The sequence below is a fragment of the Convolutriloba macropyga genome, chromosome 10 (genome assembly GCF_964194025.1).
Source record: "Convolutriloba macropyga chromosome 10, txConMacr16.3, whole genome shotgun sequence".
Classification (NCBI taxonomy): domain Eukaryota; kingdom Metazoa; phylum Xenacoelomorpha; order Acoela; family Convolutidae; genus Convolutriloba; species Convolutriloba macropyga.
The window spans coordinates 2,969,622-2,992,751 of record NC_134477.1 but is presented as its reverse complement, the minus strand read 5'-3'; the positions used below and the strand labels follow the sequence as shown (position 1 = coordinate 2,992,751).

Here is a 23,130-nt window from a genome sequence, read left to right as displayed (position 1 = left end):
TTTGCAAACATTTTTCTAATGACCACCATAAAAAATGTTTTCAGCGTTCTTTAGATTTTTTATATTATTTAAAGTGCAATTATGTTAAAGCTAGGAAGCTTTCTTTCTACCAAATGCCAAAAAGGCATGGCACTTGTCAGATTTGAATGCAATTGTTGTTCGGAACAAAATGGCAGCTGCTTTTCGATCTCTAGATCTCTAGTCAGGGATCAAAAACATTTTATATGAAACTACAAGTTTTTAAATCAGTTGTACTATCGCATCTTTTTGTCATTCTAGTTTTATTGTGAAATTTGGATGAAAATAAGTATAGACCGACAGATTGACTGAGGTATCAATATCTGTTTTATGCGGCAAAAGCACGAAGTCGAACTCACGTATCGAAAACCCGAAGGATAAAATCTGCAAAGCGCTTTCAAATTCGACAAAACGAGCGAGTCGAACAATTTTTATTAAAGAAATGAAAGATGAGCCAATTTGCTTGGCTTTTGTTTCTGTTATATCAATTGTTTTGTTCTCTTGTTTTGTAAAATTTGCAAATTTGTTAGTGCTCTACAAATTTGGCGCTGTGTAAATTATCATTGATAATAAAAAATGCATTGAGAAATGGAACAAACTTGCCTGTGAAGGAAACCGACACTGTTTTACATTTGAATAACTGCTATCAATTTTTTTTCTTACTCAGCTTGAGAGCATTCTGGTGAACCGACGGATATGATCATTCACGCCTTATTTATATCTATACTGATATTTATCAATATTTTCCTCAAATGTATTATTTTGTTTTCAATTTATTGGAAATATTTAACCATCTGGATATACACTCGATAACAAAAGTAAACGTTCAGATAGCAAAATTAAATGGTAAACTGTCTCTTGTGATGAGCATTTTCGCTCCCATTCCGATATCCGTTTGTCTGAAAATTTACATGAATTAGCTGAAAGTCGATAGAATTTTAATTAACCTGTTTTGGAAAAGTAACTTGGAAATCCTTACTGAAATTTGCCTGTTTTCCTTAAGCAGCAGTAAATTGAATTCCACGTGAGGTCTTTTTAACTTGATCATGATGCTCTTAAATTCTACGGGTCTTTCCCATTATAGCCCCCCCCCCCCCAGCTTAGTGGTCAGATAACCTATAGCCCCCCCCCCAATCGCATAATGGGGGGCTATAATTTCATGGGGAGCTATAATGGGAAAGACCCAATTCTACTTGCTTGAAATGATGAAGATGTGGTCAAGTTGAACAGGTTTCACGTGGAATTCAATTTACTGCTGCTTAAGGAAAACTGGCAAATTTCTATCAGGACTTTTTTTTTGTTAAGTACTTTGTCATATTTCTACAATTTCAAGCAATTAAATTCTATCCGTTTTCAGTCGATTCGTAAAAATTTTAAAGGCAACGAAAATCTGAAGCGTTCAGAAAATGTGCTTCCACAACAGGCACTTCACAACGTCTTATAAACATCTTTTTTGTTAATGAGTGTATTTTCATATTTTTCATGTTTGGAAAAAATAGTATTTATTATTAGGAAAGAGGTCAGAAATAGCACTGAGAGTAAGGATATGACTTTTTACAGATCTATAAACTTACCGTTTGTTTAACAGTATCAGAAGACTCGGAACTGCTGCTTGATTCGACCTTGTTCTTACTCTCCTTCTTCACCACCGGCATTGTTCCAAACTTAATTAACTAATTAATTAATTAAATACCAAAATGCTAAATTCAGGTTAGATAAATGTGTGATGGGTGAATAATTGTGAAATGAATCATGAATGAAATGAAAGTCGTGCTGCGATTAAAAATCTTTCCTGAAAAGAAAAGTTTAGTTGATTTGTGAAATTCTGATTGATTTGTGGGTTTCTTAGTCACGCTGCTTACGCATACAATCATTAAAGGCTTATGACTTCTAGTATACGTCATATGACTTCGAAAAAGTGTACCCAATTGATAAAACTTTAGAGATGTGAATTAGAGCTATTTTTTGTTTTTATTATTTTCGTTATTAGAGAATGCAAATGAGATAATTTCGATGCTCTTGAAAGGGGCTCTAATGGTACTTGGAACAATTTTTCTGTCTTTCAGAACATAATTATTGCGTTAAAGTTCGATCAAGCGGAGAGAGTGAGTGCATTTTAAAATGGTATTTGCGTTCATGATTTCGGCTAAAAAACTGGTGACACTAGAACAATTGTAATCATAAGCTGTATTACGTTTTCGTGTGGTGCAGTTGCTTCTCAACAAATTTCGATCAGTTTAAGTTATAGTTAGAACTACTTATGCTCAACTTCAGCGAAATAATTAACTATCACGAATTAAATAACTTAATGGGCAGAACTGGAGACAAGGTTCTACCGTGTTGAAATGAAGCCCGACACTAGTCAATGATAGCAAAGTAATTCTATTCTCTAAATGTTTTAGATCACCTATGCAAATAACACAAATATTGGGTAACTTCAGAGAAAACAGTTGGTGAAGGTGCCTCTTCTCAGCTACGAAACAGTCACAGCATGAGGTTCAGAAAACGCACTGGTAAGCTACTTACAATCAATTAAAAACAGATAAAAATGAGAATATTTTGATCTTTTTTGGAACCCTTTCTAACCCTGATACTCTTTATAGTCTGTTTGTCTATTATTCCATAGTAATCTCGCCGGTTTTTTATTAAGTTGATATATTTAATTATCCCTGTTTTTTAAAGATTATTGTTGCGACCCCTCTTGAGGGGGGAGGAACTATATACTCAGATGGGTTTTTTTGTTTAGTCAATTTTGACCGATCGATATATTCATCGTTGAGAGTTGTGAGTGGTATCGTTAAAAATCTCTTCCAGCGTAGAATATGCAATTAATTTTTTTTTAAGTTCGGTTTTCTAGAGCGAGTTATCGTGGTTTAAGTTTTTGTGAATATTAGACCGATTTGCGTTATTCTTATTAACTTTTTCCGGACTTTTTGTCTAAAATTTTGTCAATTTTGCTAAAGTATCTGAAAATTTTTCAAAATTTGATTTTATTTTTAAAAACAAAAAGTATTGTTGACTATTTTGACTTCATTTTTTGGCTAAAATTTTGGCTAAATATTTCAAAATTCAGCCTTTTTCATCAAAAATTGTCCAAAATAAGCTTCTTTAGTCCACTTTTGATTAAATTGGCCGGAAGTACACCCCCATAAACAACTAACACAACGCATTCTTTTTAAACTACAAGGGGAGCCAGTCCTACTTCCAATTCAATTGAGAGTAGTCTGGAATTAAATTTTTGCCGATTTTTGCTCTGATTATCAAAAACGCAGCATTTATTTTTGATCTTTTAACTAACAAATTATCTAGGTCTATAACATTTGAAACAATTGAGTGTTCCTAATGGGCGAACAGCAATAGAAAGGCTATATTTGGTCCAGTCTTTGACTGTTACAATCCAAAAATAGTTCGGATTGTAATCAGTCGGCCTTTTTTTCATTTCAAATCAGAGCTCCCTGTTGATAGGTCCAATTGTCTTCCTAAGCAGTTCCAAATTAATTTATCCAGTTTCTTTACTCGAAAGATTGTGGTCGTTTTGACTTTTGAAAATGTTTAATTTTTAAATAAACCATGGCTTATTGAACTTTGCTATTATTTTTCCTCTTAATTTGGTAAACGTGTAGCGTAGTGTCAGCCTTGAAAGAATGCTTCCTCCTATTCCTTCTACTGACTTGAAATTTAATCTTTCGTTGCGGTATTACGTGTTAAACTATGGTTTTACGGCTTTGATACTACTAGATTTCATTTTTTAATATTTTCAAGCATTGGCCCATTTTTCACGTTTTTTTTCCTCGTTTTATCACATTATTGACAGCTCACATATTACGATAATCGCATTCAAAATAAGGCACAATTGAACTTATAAAAGTCTTTAAATGCATAGATTATGGTTTTAGCGGCTTCGACACCCCTTTCTCGAAGAGTTTAATTGAATTTTTAACTTTTTCTACAACTGTCGTTTTTACTTTGTCTTTTTAGTCGTATGAAAATTCCTGGATAATGACAGGTCTCATTTGCTTCTTATGGATGTCTAAATAAGCTTTTATTCTGATTTGAGTAGATAGCTGATGACTTTAATGACTTTGAAAACAATTCTTTTCAAAAATTAAAAAAACTTTTCTAGCTTTGCCTTTTTTTTCTGTCTATTTGTTACCTCGTCTTGTCAGTTACAGGTCGCATATGACATTGTTTTGAAGGAAAGGTGCAGGTGTAAAAAATTTAATGTTTTTAAAGAACTCTTTATGAATTTATTGGCTTTGACACGGATTTTTCGCAAAAAAAATTGACTAATTTTTGATTCCTTTCTATATTTGACGGTCTTTTTGTAGACATAAGACATATTCTGAGTTATTTGCGTTGGAAGCAATCTTTGTTTAGACACCTTTATTTTGAAAAATACTTAATTTTGGGGGTTTTCTATGTTCCTCATTTGGTAGAGATGCCAAAAATGCGGATGAGCGGGATCGGAATTTTATGTGCAAACGCACATTTCCAAATGTGCAGACGCACATTACAAGCCTCTTTGTATCATAAATCCTATCTTCTACTACAATAATTATCCCATTGTAAATTTCTGTAAACTTTGATAGGAAACATTTATGGATATAATGAATTGTCACGCAAGTATACTAATCTATTTCCTTATTGATGTTCTTCAAAGGAGATTGGAACAGCAAGCCAATCAACATCTTGATTAATCAGCGCAAGTTGATTTTATTATCACTACACAAAATGTTAAAGTCCGTTTAACCAGGCGAGTTTACGATACTTAAGCTAACCAAGGTACGATGTAAAAATGCTTCCTTTCTTATAGTACTCCTTTGAGAAGACTGAAAATTTTATTAGAGTATCGTTACAGCTATGTACTCTTTTCCTAGAGTACTAATGAAGCTGGTATTTATGTCGCTATTATTCGTTGTAGGTAGTTTAAATTAGTTTGAGAAGTATTTACGCATGCACTTTTTGATGCACAACATGTCTACAAATATTTGTATCCTTTCTATTACAGGCCCCTTTTTCCTATTCTTAGGAGTGTTTTTCTTGAAAACGGCACAGAACTTATTAGAGTATAATTAGAGCCATGCACATAATTATTCGAGGAATTCGATCTTATCATCAACTCTTGTCAAGTTGGGGTTAGCCCGATCGGAATATTTTCAGAAGTTTTTTTTTGCGTTTGGCTAATAAAAAGTATTAGATGAATTCTCATTTTTAAGGCTAGTGCGCGGCTAACATTTACTTTATAATGAAGCAGGTGGCCGTCAGAAGCTCATTAATTTTTTCAGGGTCATCATTGTGATCTATTCTGTTACTCCTATTGACCCCACCCCCCCCCCCCCCCCCTTACAAATTATGTTATTATACGACGCGTTACTATGCAAAAAATAGGACGTGCTCTTAGGGGCGTAAAAGTTTTATGCCCACTAAGTTGGAAAGTTAGGCTAAAATAGATCCTTTTGTTATGAACTTGAGGTCACATTCGGAAAACACACTTACTTTTTTGGTTGCTTTTATCACCGAATCGGGTTTTGTAGAATCCTCACTTTTCCTGCGCTTTTTGAATGGCCTCAGTGAGCCTACTGGAGCTTCTACTTCGCTTTCATGTGCGAACGTTTGTTCACTTTTTGTGCCATCGCTTATGAAGTCTCCCCCCTTTTTCTCATTTTCTGGCCTTCGTTGGATTTGGATAGTTTCTTTTTGATCAATTTCTGTCGGTATTTTTGACTGATTATTTGACAGATGTTCACGTTTTTGAATGTTAACCGGTTGGCCATTTCGTGGAAATTGAAAGTCGTCTTCCGTTTCGCTTTGTTCATCACTATCGTTTCCATTTTCGTTCTGTGATATTTTTTTGTCCCAATCTGTACTTGAAACTGAAATTGTGGGCTCAAGAGTTTGGTCTTGGCTGCTAGCTTAACACAGCAATTGTTTTCATATTATTCTTTTTTTTTCAATTCAATATGAAATGAATTATATTATATCGGTTCCTGAAAAAATCTTTCACTGCATTTCCAGCTATTGTTGTAATCTTTGAGGATTGTTTTACGCAACAGAAGAAAAGACAAATAGTGCAGGAAAAACAAATAATCTGACAAAATGTTGCGAAGCGGTTTTATCGCCAAAGCTAAGCGGCTCATTTTCGCGTTTAATTTCTATAAACAAGTTTTGCTCGAGCATGCTGAAAAATGTGTTTTGCTAACGTTTGGTTATTTCAAAATATTTAGCACATCATAACTAAAATATAACCAGAAATATCCACGAGAACCTTTTTGTATCATTCTTTATTTTGAGAAATAAATTCTTTCTGTCAAAGAAGTTGAAACCAGAAGCGGGTAAATAGTATTAAGATTTCATTGGTATTTTTTGTGCGTTTGCTACAATTGATTTTATTGAATGCTCGTCTCAGACAAAATCAATTACTTTTTTTACGCAGGACTAGCTTTTAATTAGCCGTTGATATCTTGTCTTCAGGTGAAGTTAACTCATTCAACTAAAATGGGCTGTCATTTATTTTTTTGTTGAAGTTAATAATTTCTATCTCTGCAGTTTTTAGTCTTTGGCCTTCGGAATCTTCATTTGAAAACTGTCGCCTTCTAAATTTTTTGAGTGAAATTTGCAACTGCTATTTTGTTTACTATTACATGCGGAAACGTTTCTAATACACGCTAAGTTCTGTGACGTTTATCTGTTCAATTTTTATCGCAATTTGCTTCAGCTTCTGTGCTGTGGATGTTTGTTCTTTAATTTGGCTTTTTGTGCTTGAAAAAATAAAAATATGAAGTTCGAAGTGAACAATTTGTCTTAAGAAAACTGATAAAAGATTCTTTTGTCTTCATTGCCAATGCAAGTTTTATACAAATTTTGGTGTGAACTGCTGCAATTGAGAAGAGAACTCCATGCTAGCCTGTTTTTTTCTGTCAATTTTTACCCCAAAAATGTTTATCTTCATTTGAAAGCACATAACTGTAAAGGAAGAGTGTTGATTTTATTCTTGCTATGGAAAGACGTGGTTTTTAAAAGTGGCTCTCACCTAAAAGGACTAAAGGACCTTAAAGGGCAAAAGTAAACAAATTAAGTTTGTCAAGCTTAATATATCTTTTTAAATTTCTGATATCTAGCGATGAGCTAGATTGGTGCTCTTTTGTTCTTTAACATCTTTTCCTGGTTACGATATTCTTAGAAATATTTTTCCTGGTTTTGATAGAAATTTCTCATGCAGTACATTTTAGAATTTTCGTTACCTGCTTTCCAGCTGTCTTTCAAATGGAATTGTTGATGCTGATACACACTTCGTAATGTTACAAGTTTTTTTTATGTTTCAAGGTTTCAAAAGACAAGTGTTGAACGTATCGATATCGCTCACTTTCTGATATTTTTTGTTTCTTTCCATTATAGTCAACCCTGCTTATTGGGTTATAGTTATGCTTAGAATTACCCCATTATGGTAATAACTATGTTTTCGTGTGGGCGCAATGGGGGGAAAGACCCGGTTTTAATGACATTGTCAACTTTGCTTTCTGAAGTTTGGAGAGAACTTATGAGCTATGACCCACGGTTTTGCGTTTATTTTCGAAAAATATCTTTGACTTAATTGTATTTGATTCATGATTTTATGAGAAGGTGATATGTGTTTTCTAGTGATACGCGTTTAATTGTTCTCGAACGAAGTTTGAAGCAATTATTGTAAGTTTTTGATGCAATTTATTAAGCTATTAATTTCATCTTAATTTACTCAAGAAAAAACTACAATTGCCTGTTAAGTCCCTCTTGTGGATTCCGAGATGAGCTCTATCTAAAGCCTTCTTTTGTTTATCTGGCAGGTTGTAATGGTCTGCATCTTTTGAATGATCTCGACGTGATTCTAATTTGTCTCGTTCATCAACTTTTGGTTGATTTTTACTGTAAAGATCCGCGGCTTGTTGTTGGCCACTATCGTATGACAAATTGCTGAGGTCGCTTGTCTGTGCTGTAACTTGTTTTGATGGTAATTTTTCAAGCCCTGCTTCTCTTGATAATCGTTTTCGTTCATAACACGTGAGATTATTTCCTTGTTTGGCTATTTCTTCATTTTCTTTCTGAAGTTTATTGACGTCTTGTTGACCAAGATAGTTGAATTCGTCTCTTTCTTTCTTTTTTTCCTCCAATTCTTCACCATGTAACTTCATGTCGCCCATCTTTTGTTCGTTCTGGTCAACGTTTTTCTGATTTATTTTTCGCTGCTGCCCGGCTCGCTGTAAACCGGATTCCGCTCCAGGAATTGATGTATGGCTACCTTGTGAACTTCGTCGGTTGTATCCGGTTTCACTGATTAAGATGCCAGAACTTTTCCTAGGAACCCCCATTTCATTGGTTACGACGTCAGAACTTTTCCTGGGAGCCCCCATGTCACTGGTTACTGTGCCAGAACTGTTCCTAGGAGCCCCCATATCACTGGTGACAATGCCAGAACTTTTCCTAGGAGCCCCCATGTCACTGGTTACTATGCCAGAACTTTTCCTTGGAGCCCCCATATCACTGGTTACTATGCCAGAACTTTTCCTAGGAGCCCCCATGTCACTGGTTACGATGCCAGAACTTTTCCTAGCAGCCTCCATTTCAGTGATTACGATGCCAGAACTTTTCCCAGGAGCCCCCATGTCACTGGTTACTATGCCAGAACTTTTCCTAGGAGCCCCCATGTCACTGGTTACGATACGAGAACTTTTCCTAGGAACCCCCATTTCATTGGTTACGACGTCAGAACTTTTCCTGGGAGCCCCCATGTCACTGGTTACTGTGCCAGAACTGTTCCTAGGAGCCCCCATATCACTGGTGACAATGCCAGAACTTTTCCTAGGAGCCCCCATGTCACTGGTTACTATGCCAGAACTTTTCCTTGGAGCCCCCATATCACTGGTTACTATGCCAGAACTTTTCCTAGGAGCCCCCATGTCACTGGTTACGATGCCAGAACTTTTCCTAGCAGCCTCCATTTCAGTGATTACGATGCCAGAACTTTTCCCAGGAGCCCCCATGTCACTGGTTACTATGCCAGAACTTTTCCTAGGAGCCCCCATTTCACTGGTTACTATGCCAGAACTTTTCCTGGGAGCCCCCATATCACTGGTTACAATGTCAGAACTTTTCCTTGAAGCCCTCATTTCACTGGTTACTATGCCAGAACTTTTCCTAGGAGCGCCCATATCACTGGTTACTATGTCAGAACTTTTCCTAGGAGCCCCCATGTCACTGGTTACGATACCAGAACTTTTCCTAGGAACCCCCATGTCACTGGTTACGGTACCCGAACTTTTCCTAGGAGCCCCCATTTCACTGGTTACGATACCAGAACTTTTCCTAGAAACCCCCATCTCACTGGTTACGATACCAGAACTTTTCCTAGGAGCCCCCATGTCACTGGTTACGATACGAGAACTTTTCCTAGGAGCCCCCATGTCACTGGTTACGATACCAGAACTTTTCCTAGGAGCCCCCATTTCACTGGTTACGATACCAGAACTTCTTCTAGTAGCTCCCATTCCATTAGTTAAGATGTCACTTTTCCTTTGTGAACCCGTTTCATTGATAGCGATGCCCGAGCTTTTCCTAGAGGGCCTTGTGCCTCGGGTCACATCATATGTGGGTTTTCGAAGTGAGCCAAAGTAGCTGGCTTGTGAGCTTGGTCGACGAATTTCTGCTAATTTGTTGGCCTTAGAGCCTGAAGTCTTTCTCACACTGGCGCTTGTGGATAGGGATGTTACTTCGTCATTGCTGTCATGACTGAGCTCATCATATTGTGGATTTTGTTCAAAATGTTGGCTATTGAATTGCTGCTGTTTTTGATTGAAGAGTTGCTGGTCATAATTTGGCTGCGTCTGTTTTTGGTGGTGCTGCATGTGACGATGATCTTCTTTCTGCAAAAATTGTTGTTGATGATGATGTTTTTGGTTACTTTCCTCTTGTATTTCTTGCTCCTGCAGTTGGTGACCTTTTGACCCCTCCTCTAGTTCTTGCTTGTTCAAGGCCTGGTTTCGTCTCTGTATTCTTCGACGTTGTTGTTGTTGTTGTTGTGTCTGCGGTATTTCTTGATCTTGCAGATTTTGTTGCTCTTGGAGATTTTGTTCTTGTCTTTGTCTCGACAGTTGTTGCTGATGTGGCTGTTGTTTCCTTTGCTCTTGCATTTCTTGATGCTGATGTTGCTCCTGTAAATTTTGTTTTCGTCGCTGTTCCTGCACAAGTTGACTCTGTTTTTGTTGCCCTTGTTCTTGTTTTTGCTGCTTTTGTTGTTGTACATGCTGATTTTGTTGCTTCAATTGTCGTTGTTGTTGATCCTCTCCTAGTTTTTGATGCATCTGAAACATTTGGTTTCTCTGCTTTTGAAGTCGTTCATTTTGTTGTAATTGTTGCTCGTTTTGTTCATCCTGCTGTGTTTGATCATTTTGTTGCACCTGAAATTGCTGCTTTTGTTGTTGCTGCTGATGCCGTCTTTGTTGTTTAAGTTGTTCTTGTTGCTGATGTTGATTGTGTTCTTGCCATTGCTCTACAAAAATTTAGAAACTGGTTGTTATTTTTGCCAATAGTGGATTTTATTCATGGTTTTTGAAATGTCTGTTGCTAAATAGCGTCTTGTGTTTTTTGTGATGTAGATAATACATTTGCTTAGGTTTTATCCGCAATCATTGATATTTAACTTAGTTATGTTCGGGAATTATACAATTTTCCTTTTTAAGAAATGTGATTTTGTATTTGCCATCATCAATGGTGCAGATTGTTGCTCCTATAAAAACCATTTTCTAGCGCAAACTGCATTGCTTATAAGGAGAATTTTTCTTATGTTAATGGCTGCTATCTGCTTGAATAAGATAGCTAAGTGATTGTTTGAGTTGGTTAAAATCTTCATTAGCTTGCCGAATCTGCCGCTGCTGTGCTTAACTTGTAAAAAAACGATTTGTTTCTTTTCTAATGGTCAAATTCAATTGAGAAAGCAAGTTATGGTTTTAAAACTATTCCGACTGATATATACAGGAGTTAGTTGGTCATCATAAAACTGACTTCCATCACGTTATTTTGATATTCTAATTACAGCATTTCTTTTTGTTGATTATCAACAAAATATGTTAATAAAATTGCATTACAAGTGAGCGGCACTAAATGCGGGCTAACTATTTTGGTTAAATGAATAGGAAATGAAACTTCTAAAATATTTATTAAGCCATGTAAGCACGGTTTCATAAATGCGTGTAAAAAGTGGGTACTCATAAATGCATGTTATTAAAGCGGGTACTCAGTGCTAACCGAGAACGAATCTTAGTCACTGCAGAAATTTTTATAATGTGAAACCATATTCGAATTAATTATGAAATGGTCTAGTCCATTTGTTTTGACAATTATTATTCATGTGCTATATCATACATTAGAAAACACTTTTAAGGATAACTTAGATAGTCTTAGATTTTGTCACGGATTTATTGCAAATCCATTTTTGAAACAGTTAATCAAATCTTGCTGCAAAATCTTCTTTGCAGCAAACTGCAATGATCAAACTACAACAAGAGTAAAATATAGCTACAATATCCAATGCTGCAAAATCTAAAAAAAATTGGTGCTGATTTTTGCTGTAAAATCCATTGAAATTGCCATATCAAATTACGATTTTCAAATACGATATCAAATAATTTTATATGCAATAGTTCGTTTCACCAACTGTTCGTCTCATAGATTTTTTGGCCGACCATTTGACTTTTCAACCTCAAAAACGGGATCAACATTTAAAGTATGGTGGTTACTTAGCTGAGCAGCTCTTTTAGAGCTTCACTTGTCTCTATGTGTGCAAGATGCCGAAGCGGCTCAGACGACAAAATAGTGTGAGGGGTAATATTTTTTCGCAGCTTAGATAGACCGCCGTCGCTCCACTCCTCCCCCCCCCACTCTCGACGCCCTTACTCCCCTACCTCCTCATTCCACGCCTAGCCCTGCTCGACCCCTGATACCACACTCCACTCAGCTTCCCGCTTCGACCCTTACCCATTGAGCCCATTGCACCCAATTTTTCTACTCCCCCCTCTCTTAGTTAAGCTTAAGCTATTCTTAAGCGTCAGCTATTTAAGCACAAAATCAACCACGTGGTAGTCGTTTGAGAGCAATTCGCCCGAAGTTTTTCTTGTCTGGTTTCTTTTTTGTTTCAATTTTAATTAATTGCTCTCAAACGAAATTTGTAGCAATTATATTAGTCCTGTCGGTCTTTTTTATGCGATATTTCGCTTGACCGATTTTTCGTCTGACGCTTTTGACTTTTCGTCCTCAAAAACGGGATAAACAGGTAGTGCCCGGTGGTAATTAAGTGCTTTTAGAGCCTTTCAGCCCTGTTTCAGCTCAAACTGACTTTCACTTATGGTGTGAAGGGCGGTTCTTAGAGGTCGAAGACACCCCCACTATTGCCCCCACCGCGCTGTTGGCCACCACCACCCCTCCCTCCTCATCAACCCCCCGGTGCACCCCCCCCCCCTCCTTGGCTATGTTCGAACAACTGATCGCTGAAAACACGCATTTTTTTACTAATTTTTACAATTTTTTTTCAAGCTTTTTGAAAATTTGTCATTCTTTGAGTTCTTTCAGCCCTAGGTGTCAAAGAATCTCGTCTAGGGTTTTATAATAGTTTACTGCATAGTTTCTAGTGGTATGGGAATGGTTTCAAAATTTTAACATCACGAATTTTAGCATTGTTTTTGACAAAACGTGCAATGTTTTTCACTTTTTGACATTTATTCTTCATTATTCACGCAGGGGCCAGAAAACGTCTTTAAGGGTTTGATAATAAGCTACTAAAAAATTTTTATTTGCCATGGAGTAGCTTTTTTATCACTTTTCCAGCAGCAGGTTTCTAGGGAACTCCTCCAAGGTTTGATGACATAGTTTCTAGAGTTAATGGAATAGTCATTAATTTTTAAGTGACTCCAACTTGAGCAATTTTTTCGATGAAATTTAATTATTATGATATAAATTTTCGGAAAATTATCATGTTCCAAGTTATGGATCTTTATGAGTCAGTAAAACGTTTTAAAACTATTTAATTAAGGATACTAGATAGTCTCTTGAGACAATGGAACGGTTTTGAAGATCTTAATACCTTGAATTTTCGCAAGATTTTGTTAAATATTGCGATTGTTTTCAAAATTTTTGAATATTTTTGTCCTATTCTGAGTTTAACGATCATAAATGGCCAACGAAGCTTTTCAAGTCTTGCAGATGGTTACTTGACATAACTCCAGCGACAAAAATTAGTTTGAACATTTTCACTGTGAAATCTGGAAGCTTTTCTTTCAAATTTTGCATTATTTTGCAAATCTTTAAAATATCAGTTTTTTATTTGATCTTCAAGGCTAGAAAACTTGCTAGAAAAGTTGCAGAATCGAATCAAGTTAAAGCTATCCTTTCTAAGCCTTGGCTAGCTACTGACGAAGCCAACCGCTCGCCGGTCGTTTGAGCGCAATTCGCCCGACGTTAGTCGGTTATGTTTTTTTCTGCTGCTGGTAAATTTAAGGTGAAATCAGTTTGTTAGTTGAGTACAACTCAGCGCAAACCTTATCAACTTGAATTATATATCTAAATGTTAAAAGTTGAGATCTTCGAGTCATCGCTGTATCATAAAAAGATCATTACATGATTAGTTTTACTTTTTTGTTACATTTTTTGTCTGATTTTCTGGCCTAATTTAGTTGGCAGTTTATCAAGCGAAATTAATAAGTTAACAATTACCTAAAACATAAATTTCGAATTATTTCTCGCTCTTATTATTTTAATATATCAAGCGAAATTGCGGCTATGTCAGAAATGTATCTATGTTGTAATCTTTTAAATTAATTTCACTCGAGGTTTCTTATCTAACCCTGTTTTTGACGAAACTGCCCTCCTTCCACTTTGAAACCCTCAATTTTATACCGCTCCTGTTGCTGTATTCTCGCTTGTTCCACACCTTTAGCTTCAAATTTCCTTTTCATTGGTTCCTGTTTAAATCTGTCGTTTTCTGTATCGGTTTGGTCATTATTTTGCAATTCAATGTCGTCTGAAGGTCCCCGCTGTTGTTGACGCAAATTGTTCGCCTCAAAATCTTTTCTAGCATTTTGCTTTGCTTCGAAATTGTGGACCATTTGGTCTTTGGAACAGTTTCCTTTATCCTAGTAAAAATTCAATTTTGAGAGCTACTAACCTTTGACATACTTCATTTGCAAAAATTTAAATTTGCACCTTTTTCAAAAAAGTACGCTATGCTTTCTCTAATGTTGGATATTTTTGGGAACAAAGCTGTCTTGTTAACTTTGAAGGAAAATTTGTTAAAGGAATCTGTATTCAAACCTTTACTTCCTTTTTGTTCATACCGCTTTTGTTGACTTCGGTTTTGATCTTCTTCAGATAATCCTTCTTTTTGTCTGTGATGATCAAACTTTTGTTGTTCAAATCTTTGTTGTTGTTGCTGATGTTGATGTTTTCGTTTTTGTTGTTCATGTTGCTTCTGCTCCTCTCTGAAGAAACCTTCATGCTGCTGATTTTGAAACATTCGACCCTCTTGCCCTGTCGCTGAAATTTGTTCATTCTGTTCTTTTTGATCAAATTTGAACTGTCTGTTCAAATCCAAACCTATTTGTCGTTTTTGGTTTTGATTTTGTTCCCAATTTTTGTCACCTAATTTTTCCATCTGTTCTTTGTGCTCTTTGAGGAAGTCAGAGCCTTGTGCGCTTTGCGTTTGGGGTAAATTTTTGCTGCTTTGATCTGTTTGGTCTTCGTCTACGTGTTGAAATTTTTCCTCAACCTCATTTTTTTTAACCTAAAACGTACAGTAATGAGTGAAAAAATGCAGAGTAAAGATTATAATTTTTGTCGTTGTTTCCGGTCATCTTACGGAAGCTTGGCGTGGTCTTCATAAAATTGCTCCAAATGAATTTCAAATAATAAATAAATTGCTAATCTGAGTTGCTTCACTTTTTCCTTTCGAAAATTACAACTGAAACCATTTTGTTTAAGGTATATTAAGTTTGATTTCTTGAATTAACTGCTTTTATTGTGTCACAAATAATTGTCCCAACGCCCCAAATTTATTTTGGGTTCGGAATTTTATACCAGCGCTACTCTTTTTTTGTTGTGCCAGTTTTGGCCGATCGATGTCTTGCGGAGAGATAAAAAATGGTATCATTGGGAAAGCTCTTGAAAAACTGTATCGATTGTTCAAAGGGCGATTCTATTTTTCTATTTTCTCGATAAAATTTCAGGTTTCATGTTTTCCAAAAATTGTTTACCTTTGAACTGGTACCGCAGTAGTTACGCTTTTTTATGAAATAGAAGCGTCTATTAATTTTAATTGAATATTTCAAATAACTTTTTAAGACCGGCTCAAACATATTCGGTAAGATGGGAGGAAAACATTTAATTCTTTTCAAAAGTGTTTGTGATCAAATTATACTCAATATCTACTAGTTTGCAGTTATTGTCAACCAGAGAGGTGAGTACTGCTGCAAGTTGTAAAAATTCTGGTTTTCAGAAGTTTCAATGTAAATTGTAAGCACAATTTTAGAAAGATTTCTCAATTTTTAATTGCAAATTTATTTTAAATTTTTACTGAAAACGTTTTCATTGAACTGCTTTAATGCGACTGTTCTACTCTTCTTAGCAAAATGTTCGGTTTTGTTTTTCTCCGAGGATAGAATGTCTAATGATTCATTATTTAGGTTAAATCAAGCTGACATCAAATGCATCTTGAATTCTTCTTTTGTTCAATATACCAAAATTGAGAACTAACAAAATATGTATAACTACTAAGTTTTTTGAAATCAAGGTGATCTAAAAACCCATTAATTGCTATGAAAGACTATTCTGAAGCTATATCTGTGCAAAATCGAAAAATTAATATTTGGAAAAATAGTCTTTAAAGTTTTCTGTTTGTAGCTTTCGTACTCGGTATTTTTAGGTGTCTAAGAAATGTATCCGGTATATTTTAGTGTTGCTTTTTTGTTTTTTGAAGATATGTACCTGCACACGAAACAGGGTAAATGACAAATCTGTGCAGCCCTAATTTTTTATGAAACCCTAATCAAGCTTTAACTTTTCAATGGCTTTTGATAAAAAAAAATGCTTTTGTGCTTGTAGTATTTTTCTATAAATGATAGAGACTAAAAATAACAATGTGGTGATCAAGTGAGATAAATCCTTTAACCTTAACATTTGACATTCATTTACAGGTATTATTTGAAAAGGAAGAAGAATTTGAATTTTTCAATCATTTTTAACGCATTTTGTTTTCTTCAAACTTTGGTTGAAAATATCTCGGTTGTGAACGTGAACTTTGATTAGGAAGCGCAGTAAATTGGTGCTAAAGACTTTGGACCATAGCTTGTTTGAGCAACGTTTTTGTCAAATAATGCAAAGATTATTGATCCAAGCATCTGAGATTCTTTTGAAGTCCACAAAAATATTTTAATAACTTCTTTTTGTTTCTCTATTCTGCGATTCTGCTAGTGAAGAAAAACTTTTAAAACTGTTAGATGCTTAGTTTTCAAGAATTGTGAATTTGTCAAGAATAGAGTCATTGTCAATTAAATCTTTCCTTTTTTCTGAAATATGTACAAAGACTTTTCTTCAAGATACACCTGTTAAGTTTTCTTCAAATTTTCATACAAGGTGTTGAGGTCAACAAGTTGGAAGGGGGAATTGTGGAAGGTGTATTGTGAAAAGTCCAACATTAAATTCTCTGGAACGTTTGAAGCAATTTTCGTTGCTGTTTGCCTTATGCAAAGTTTTTGGGTGCCCTTTTTGACTTTTGCACTAATCTTTGTCACGGTTGACTTATTGAGTTCAACATAATCTAAGTTGCTCTCTGATTCGAAATGGTCGTCAGCTTAGCTCAAATGGCGATAGTTGAATATTTATATTCAAATAAAAAACGCACGTCAAAATTGGTTCCTTTCACGTCACAAATTTTACTTTGACCCATGTAAGCTCTGATCTCAGTTGCAGACCGCTAGTAAAGTTATGTCCTGTTTCTACCTGCTCTCGAAATTCCAATTTAGTAAATAAACTTCTCTTTTACCAGGACTGTTTTTAAATAAATGTTGATATGCATTTATGCAAAAAAAATTTTTGTCAAGTTTTGATCAAATTGTTTGGGATCTTAGTTAGAACATTTTATGCAAACGCACATTTTAAAGCCAATTGAATAAATTTGAGGGGTTTTCTCAGTTATTTTAATTGGGCATGAGAAGAAACCAGTGGGCCTTGGGAGGTCTAATACATAATTCGCTTCTGTTTCCTGAGCTAAACTTTACGTCACTTGTTTAGTTTTATAGTCAAAATTTCTTTTATCAGTTTTTAAATTGAGCTATGCTCGTACGAGTAGTAGAGACAGCTGGCAGGAACCTCAACGGGGGGGGGGGGGGGGTGGGGGGGTGTAGAGCAGAAAATTTTTGCAATCAAAGTTTTTTGAAAATCTACAACGAGGGGACACTTAATTTTTTACCGCTTACAAAAATTGTCACCCCCCCCCCCCCCCCCCCTGTTTTTATCGCCAAAATGCAATTATTGTAAATTTTTTTGGTCCATCATGCAAAAACTTTTAAAAATTGGGTTTTAAGAAATTTTATTTTTTGTCTCTAATGAAAAAAGTTGTGAAATATGTTTTGTGAGTGAAAAAGTTGTCGGAAGCAATTTTTTCGAATTTAGAAATTTTGGAAACAACTTTTTCGATGTTAAAAATTTTCCGAAATGTGGGGTCTAGAAAATTTTCGTTGACTTCAGTGGATATAACCTTAATGGTTTATCTCCATTGGACATGCAATGGTGTGAAACAAATTTTGTTACTGATGAAAAGTATCGGAACTGACTTTCGGAAGCCAAATTTTTTCGGGGGCTAACCTGTAGAAAATTTCTGAAAAGTAGTGTATATAAAATCGACAAAATTTGGGTTCTACCAGATTTTACAAGCTAATGCGGTTGAGAGGGTTTGATAAAGTTGATTCATGTCTAAAAGCAGGAAGTAGTTTTGATCTACTGACGTCTGTGTAGATCGCAGCAGGCAGTCTCTGCAGACAGCTTCACGCCTTTTCATATCCAGTAGAGACAAGTTTCCGACAACTGTTATCACGAAAAAACGTGTTCAATTTTCAAAAGTTTTTACGTGAGGGACCAAAAGCCAAAAAAATTTCAAAAATTGCATTTTGGCTTCAAAACGGAGAGGGGGGTGCAGTTTTTGTAATCGGTCAAACAAATAAGTGTCTGCCCCCCCCCCCCCCCGTTGAGCGTTGAGCTCCCTGTCAGCTGTCTATTCTACTAGTATGACACATTGAATCAAAGCAAATAGCAGCTTAATTATTATAAAGCATGCTTGTAATATTGACTGCTGATTTGTAATCGTATTATTGAACGACAAAATCAAAGGTCTTATACAGGGTATTATGGTATTGGGTATTTGGGCACATTGAGTGAATTGTTATGCAATCTTTCAATTCAGCAAATTGATTTTAATTCGTTTCAATCCTTCCGATAAATTTAAAGGGAAAAGCAACGTGAAGGGGATTCAATTAATAGGATTCAGGCATTAATAAAACCATCCAAATATTTTATCATCTAGTCAAAAACTAATCAAATTCATAATTGTATTAGTTAAGTTGTTACTTAAAACATACTACCTCTCCGTTTTCCAGCACCACGTGTCGATTTCGTTCGATTTTGATGTTCGTCAAGTTGTGAATGTCTTGGTTGTGCTGTTCGTGCTGTTGGTCAAGAACTGCCTGCTTAGTGGGTAGGGCACTTTGTTAACTAAGATAAGGATGCATGAATGAAGCAGTCTAACTGGATTTTTTAAAAAAATTTTGGACTGGTTCATTGACGTAAAATGTTTTACATTTTGTTGGCCATTGTTTTTTGAAACTTAAGTGTAAAACCTTCGGAACGCTTTTTTTCGCTTTTCTCGTTTAAAAAAAGGAATACTGTATTTCTCCTAATATCTGTAAATGTTTCAGTCTAGTAAAATTTACAGAGATAGGCAGTGTAGAATATTGATAATTACAAACAGAGAAAACTAATAGTTTATAATAACTGAAATATCGACCGAATTGAGAACTCACTTGTATTGGCGGGGAGGGACGATAGTAACATAAATTTAATACTAAACAGAAAGAAATTTAATTGAACTTAAAATGTTTCCAAGTAATTGAACCATGTTGGGTTTTTTCGGGTTCTTCTTGTATTCATTAAGAAAAAACTGCTTATATTTCTCTGCAAGACTGTATGACATTGACAAATAATTTTTTGTGAAAGAATTGTGCTGCAGAATGTCTCTCTTAATATTTTTTCATGCAAATTGCATTTTGATATTGTCTGGGTAAAATTTTTTCAGTTCGCTCGTGTATATAAAAACTTGCTGTTGGTAATTTCAAAGCTGAGATTGAGAAGGTAGGCTTCTTTTTATTCATGATTCTATGACAGTGAGTGGCAGCCCTGTAAAAAAAGCAGCGAAATAGGTAGTATACCAAGGTTTAGTTAAAGATCTGAGGATGAGTCAAACTTTTGTCTGTGAAAACAAGCTTTGATGCCCCAATTCAACTGCTTTTATAGTGTTGTTATGAGATTTTGATTGATAGTTGCCAGTAATACAGAAGAGCATTGAAGATGACTGAGAAAAAAGGAGTTCAAAATAGTTTTTTTTGTATGCAGTGGTAATTATGTTCCTGAGTGTATATATGCTTTTAATGACCTGGGTCATTTTTGACAAAAGAATTTTTTACTTTTTTTGGTATTTGAGGTCTTTGTCATTATAAACACCGATTGATTTCCGCTTCCGAACTTTGTCTCCAATTTTCAATGTCATTTCGTCTTGAGGATTAGGGCTACCAAAAATAATAAATTCTGTTTTATCCGGATTGATCTTGAGGTGATCTAATTTAAAAAATTGTATACATTTTTCTATGGCCTTCTCATGCTCGTCTTTGCATTTGAGAACTTCATCATGATAGCTTAATAGGACTGTGTCATCTGCGTATTATATGGTTTCACATGACAAAAAATTGCTGAGATTGTTAGCATATAGACTGAACAAGAGAGGACCTCAGACTGATCCTTGCGGAACTCCTTGTGCCATTTCAATCCACCCTGTTTTAACCTTATTGATAATGACTCTGTGTTCTTTTTGAAAGATAGCTGGTAATTAGATTTTGAGCTGGTACCGAAAATCCAAGAATGGAAATTTTTTGAATCATGAGCTTGTGATTAATGGTGTCAAAAGCTTTTGATAGATCTAAAAAAAGCTGCTGCTCTAATTTTTTTTCTCGTTTTTGTTGCATCGTAGTTTTTCAGTTAAACAAAACGAGCGCATCTGTTGTAGAAAATTTTTTCTGAAACCAAGTGTTTTAGAAAGCAGGGCAATCTTATGAAAATATTCATCAATTTATTGCTTAATAAGAGATTCAAAAACTATTGCTAATGCTGTTGTTAACGAAATTGGTCGATAATTTAGAGGATCATCAAGGTCTCCTTTTTTAAAAAGTGGAGTGATGTCGGCTCTTTTGAGTTCAGCGGGGAATGTTTGTTTTTATGAATTCATTCAATAGAAAACAAATCAGCTCAGCTAGTTCACTAGCTGCACCTCGCAATGCCCATGAGGGAGAAGGTTTTAATTTTCCAATAGCGAGAAGCGTTTTAAGACATTCAAACTTAGTAACAAATCTAAAAGAAAAGGTTTTTTTTGCCTCGCCATAGGCAGGTCTAGAGTATAGTTCCTACTTTCAAAAAACTTTCCTAATTTTTTGAATTTTAAATTAAGTAAGTTGGCTATTTTAGTTTTTTCTGTAATAATTAAAAGAGTCTTTTAAAGAGTATACCGTAGTTGTCGTTTTCACGGAGTTTCTTACTTCATTGAACAAATTCCCTTTCTTGCGCTCTGAAGTTGAGCTTTCAATTAACTGATTACGAATTTTCTCAAAATGTTTTTCATAGCCAGCGCACACTTCGGCTTTGAATTTGAAAAACTCGTGGAAAGATTCTGAATTGAGGTATTGCTCTCTAAGCAGATTTTTGTAACGTGTGCTTATTGAAATGAACCGATTGGCAAGGGAAAACTGTGATTTGTTGTTTCTTATAAAAAATTGTTTTGATAGGCGCATGAAGGAGTATTTGCTGTTCAAGTTTTCGCTCGAATGAGCGTAATGTTTCACTTGGAACTGTAGGGCTGTAAAATGTTTCCCAGTTTAATTGCTTGATAGAATGTTCAGAATCTTTTGGACTGTAATTTGTTTTATCATGAATTTGTTTTTTAATTACTTTGTTCTAGCTGAGTTCTGTGGCAAGAATAATCAATTGAGCCAAATGATCTGTTTGTATTGGTGAGTCGAAAACTTCTCTATAAGGGTTCGTTTCCACCATTAATAATGTAATCTATAAATGAGTTCGATTCATCCCTAATTCTAGTTGCTTGTTGCTTATTAGTCGCATTTAGATCATACGGCTTAATGATTGTTTCTAATTTCTGCTTTTCGTTGTTTTCCAAATAATTGATCGTATAGTCTCACATCATAATTATTGTTTTGTTCTCAGTAATTGCTCTATCAATTGATCTAGCTGAATGCTCGAGAAGTTCTTCGTAAAGAAGCTTTTTTGGATTATAAGAAATGTTTATTAGGTAAGTTTTTTATCTTTGGGCAAGTTATTTCGACCCACAGAGTATCAAAAAGACTACTTTTTAAAGCTAGATCAACGCGTAGTTTTGGGTTCAGTTTCCTAGGAACAATTAACAATACACCTCCCCCCTTTGAACTCACCCGATTATTGCGAAAAACAAGACAGTATTGTTTTATTCGGGTTTACCAAATCAGTACCAATCTTTGTATCTAGCCATGTTTTAGATAGATCATAGATGCAATTACCACCAACATCATTCATTGGGCTTTTTAAATGAAGTTGTTTTCTTGTTATGCTCCGTACTTATAAATAAAGACATTTTAAATTGTTTAAATGTTTTGCAATCAATGAAAATGTCTTTCTTCGATTTAATTGGCCCAGGGTTGGTTTCGATATCTCCGGACCTCAAAAGTAGTAGCCAGGTACTATTAATGTATAACCAAAAAATTAAGTTAATTAAAACAAAAGAAAATCCCAGTGATATTAAAGCTTGCTTCTTGCTCCTGGACTTGGTCTCCTGGACCAAATTCGAGTAGGAATTGCTATTGAGTTAAGTGACGTGGGAAAAGAGGAAGTCATTTGAGAACTCACCATTATTGTTCATAAAAGTATTAAACATATCTTGTTTGACAACATTAAGTTTATCAAACAGTTGAGACCCAATTCATTCACTACAACAGAAAATTACAATTGATTCGGCGTTTTATAAATTTATCGGCACTAATATGGTTGGTAACTGTAATGATTATTCAAGTTAAAATTAGGGTTTGCACTTGTATTAGACCAGTACTGCTCTTGGAATTTTTGAAATCTATTATTCATTTTATAGCTCCGGTGGGTAAATTTATTAATATCACAAATGTCAGTAGATGTAAAGTAAAGACATTAGAAGATGATTTTTAAGGAAAGGAATGCCATGATTGAATTTCAAATGTACGGTGTCATGATAGAGGAAATGCTAATGGTTGATCTTTGGGTTGAAGGATGGAATTGAGCGTATTAATTCATTCATCTTGAGCAACAAAAAAATTTTCACCAAGAGATTCCAATCTTTCTTTAAGTGCAGCATCAACTTCATCAATTAATTTGTTTTTTGATCTATTGTAGTCGGTTTCTTTGATTGGTATTACCTCCATGACTACAAACACATCAGGCTGGAACTTTTTTTTTACAGGAATCAATAAGGCTGAACAGTTTTAAAGTTTTTTGCATTCATATTTTCTTTTTGGTGGTTGACCCACGGTAGGCATGGATGGGTGTGCCCAGTGGTATTGTTGCATCATTTTCCAGCTTACCAATGATGCTACTACCCTGAAACAAATTTGATTGTTCTTGTTTGAGGGGGATTAAATCAAAATCTCTGAGTTTCTCTGAAAAAAACCTGTTTTTTTCGATTTATGGTTGATTGTGCTGCCCTTCAGTAGATGATTGTTTCAATGTTTTGTCCTGCAGTTGTCGCTGATAAGTAATGAGCAC

At 35.2% G+C, this 23,130-nt stretch overlaps 2 protein-coding genes across 2 annotated transcripts in view; one reads left to right on the top strand and one right to left on the bottom strand.

The window, feature by feature from the left end:
• The window catches only part of LOC142348366 (sideroflexin-1-like), a 134,568-nt gene that overhangs the window by 39,225 nt on the left and 72,213 nt on the right, over positions 1-23,130 (top strand). The window contains exon 2 of the mRNA XM_075399687.1: positions 2,421-2,531. The gene's annotated coding sequence lies outside the window, so the exon portion shown is untranslated. The remainder of the gene's footprint in view (positions 1-2,420; positions 2,532-23,130) is intronic.
• LOC142348524 (uncharacterized) overlaps positions 1-23,130 on the bottom strand; it is a 111,151-nt gene that overhangs the window by 22,457 nt on the left and 65,564 nt on the right. Inside the window, exons 7-12 of the mRNA XM_075399898.1 lie at positions 18,669-18,770; positions 14,350-14,818; positions 13,883-14,149; positions 7,772-10,537; positions 5,515-5,930; positions 1,593-1,682 (exon numbers count right to left, since the gene is read on the bottom strand). Coding sequence (XP_075256013.1) covers positions 1,593-1,682; positions 5,515-5,930; positions 7,772-10,537; positions 13,883-14,149; positions 14,350-14,818; positions 18,669-18,770 — 4,110 coding nt within the window. The remainder of the gene's footprint in view (positions 1-1,592; positions 1,683-5,514; positions 5,931-7,771; positions 10,538-13,882; positions 14,150-14,349; positions 14,819-18,668; positions 18,771-23,130) is intronic.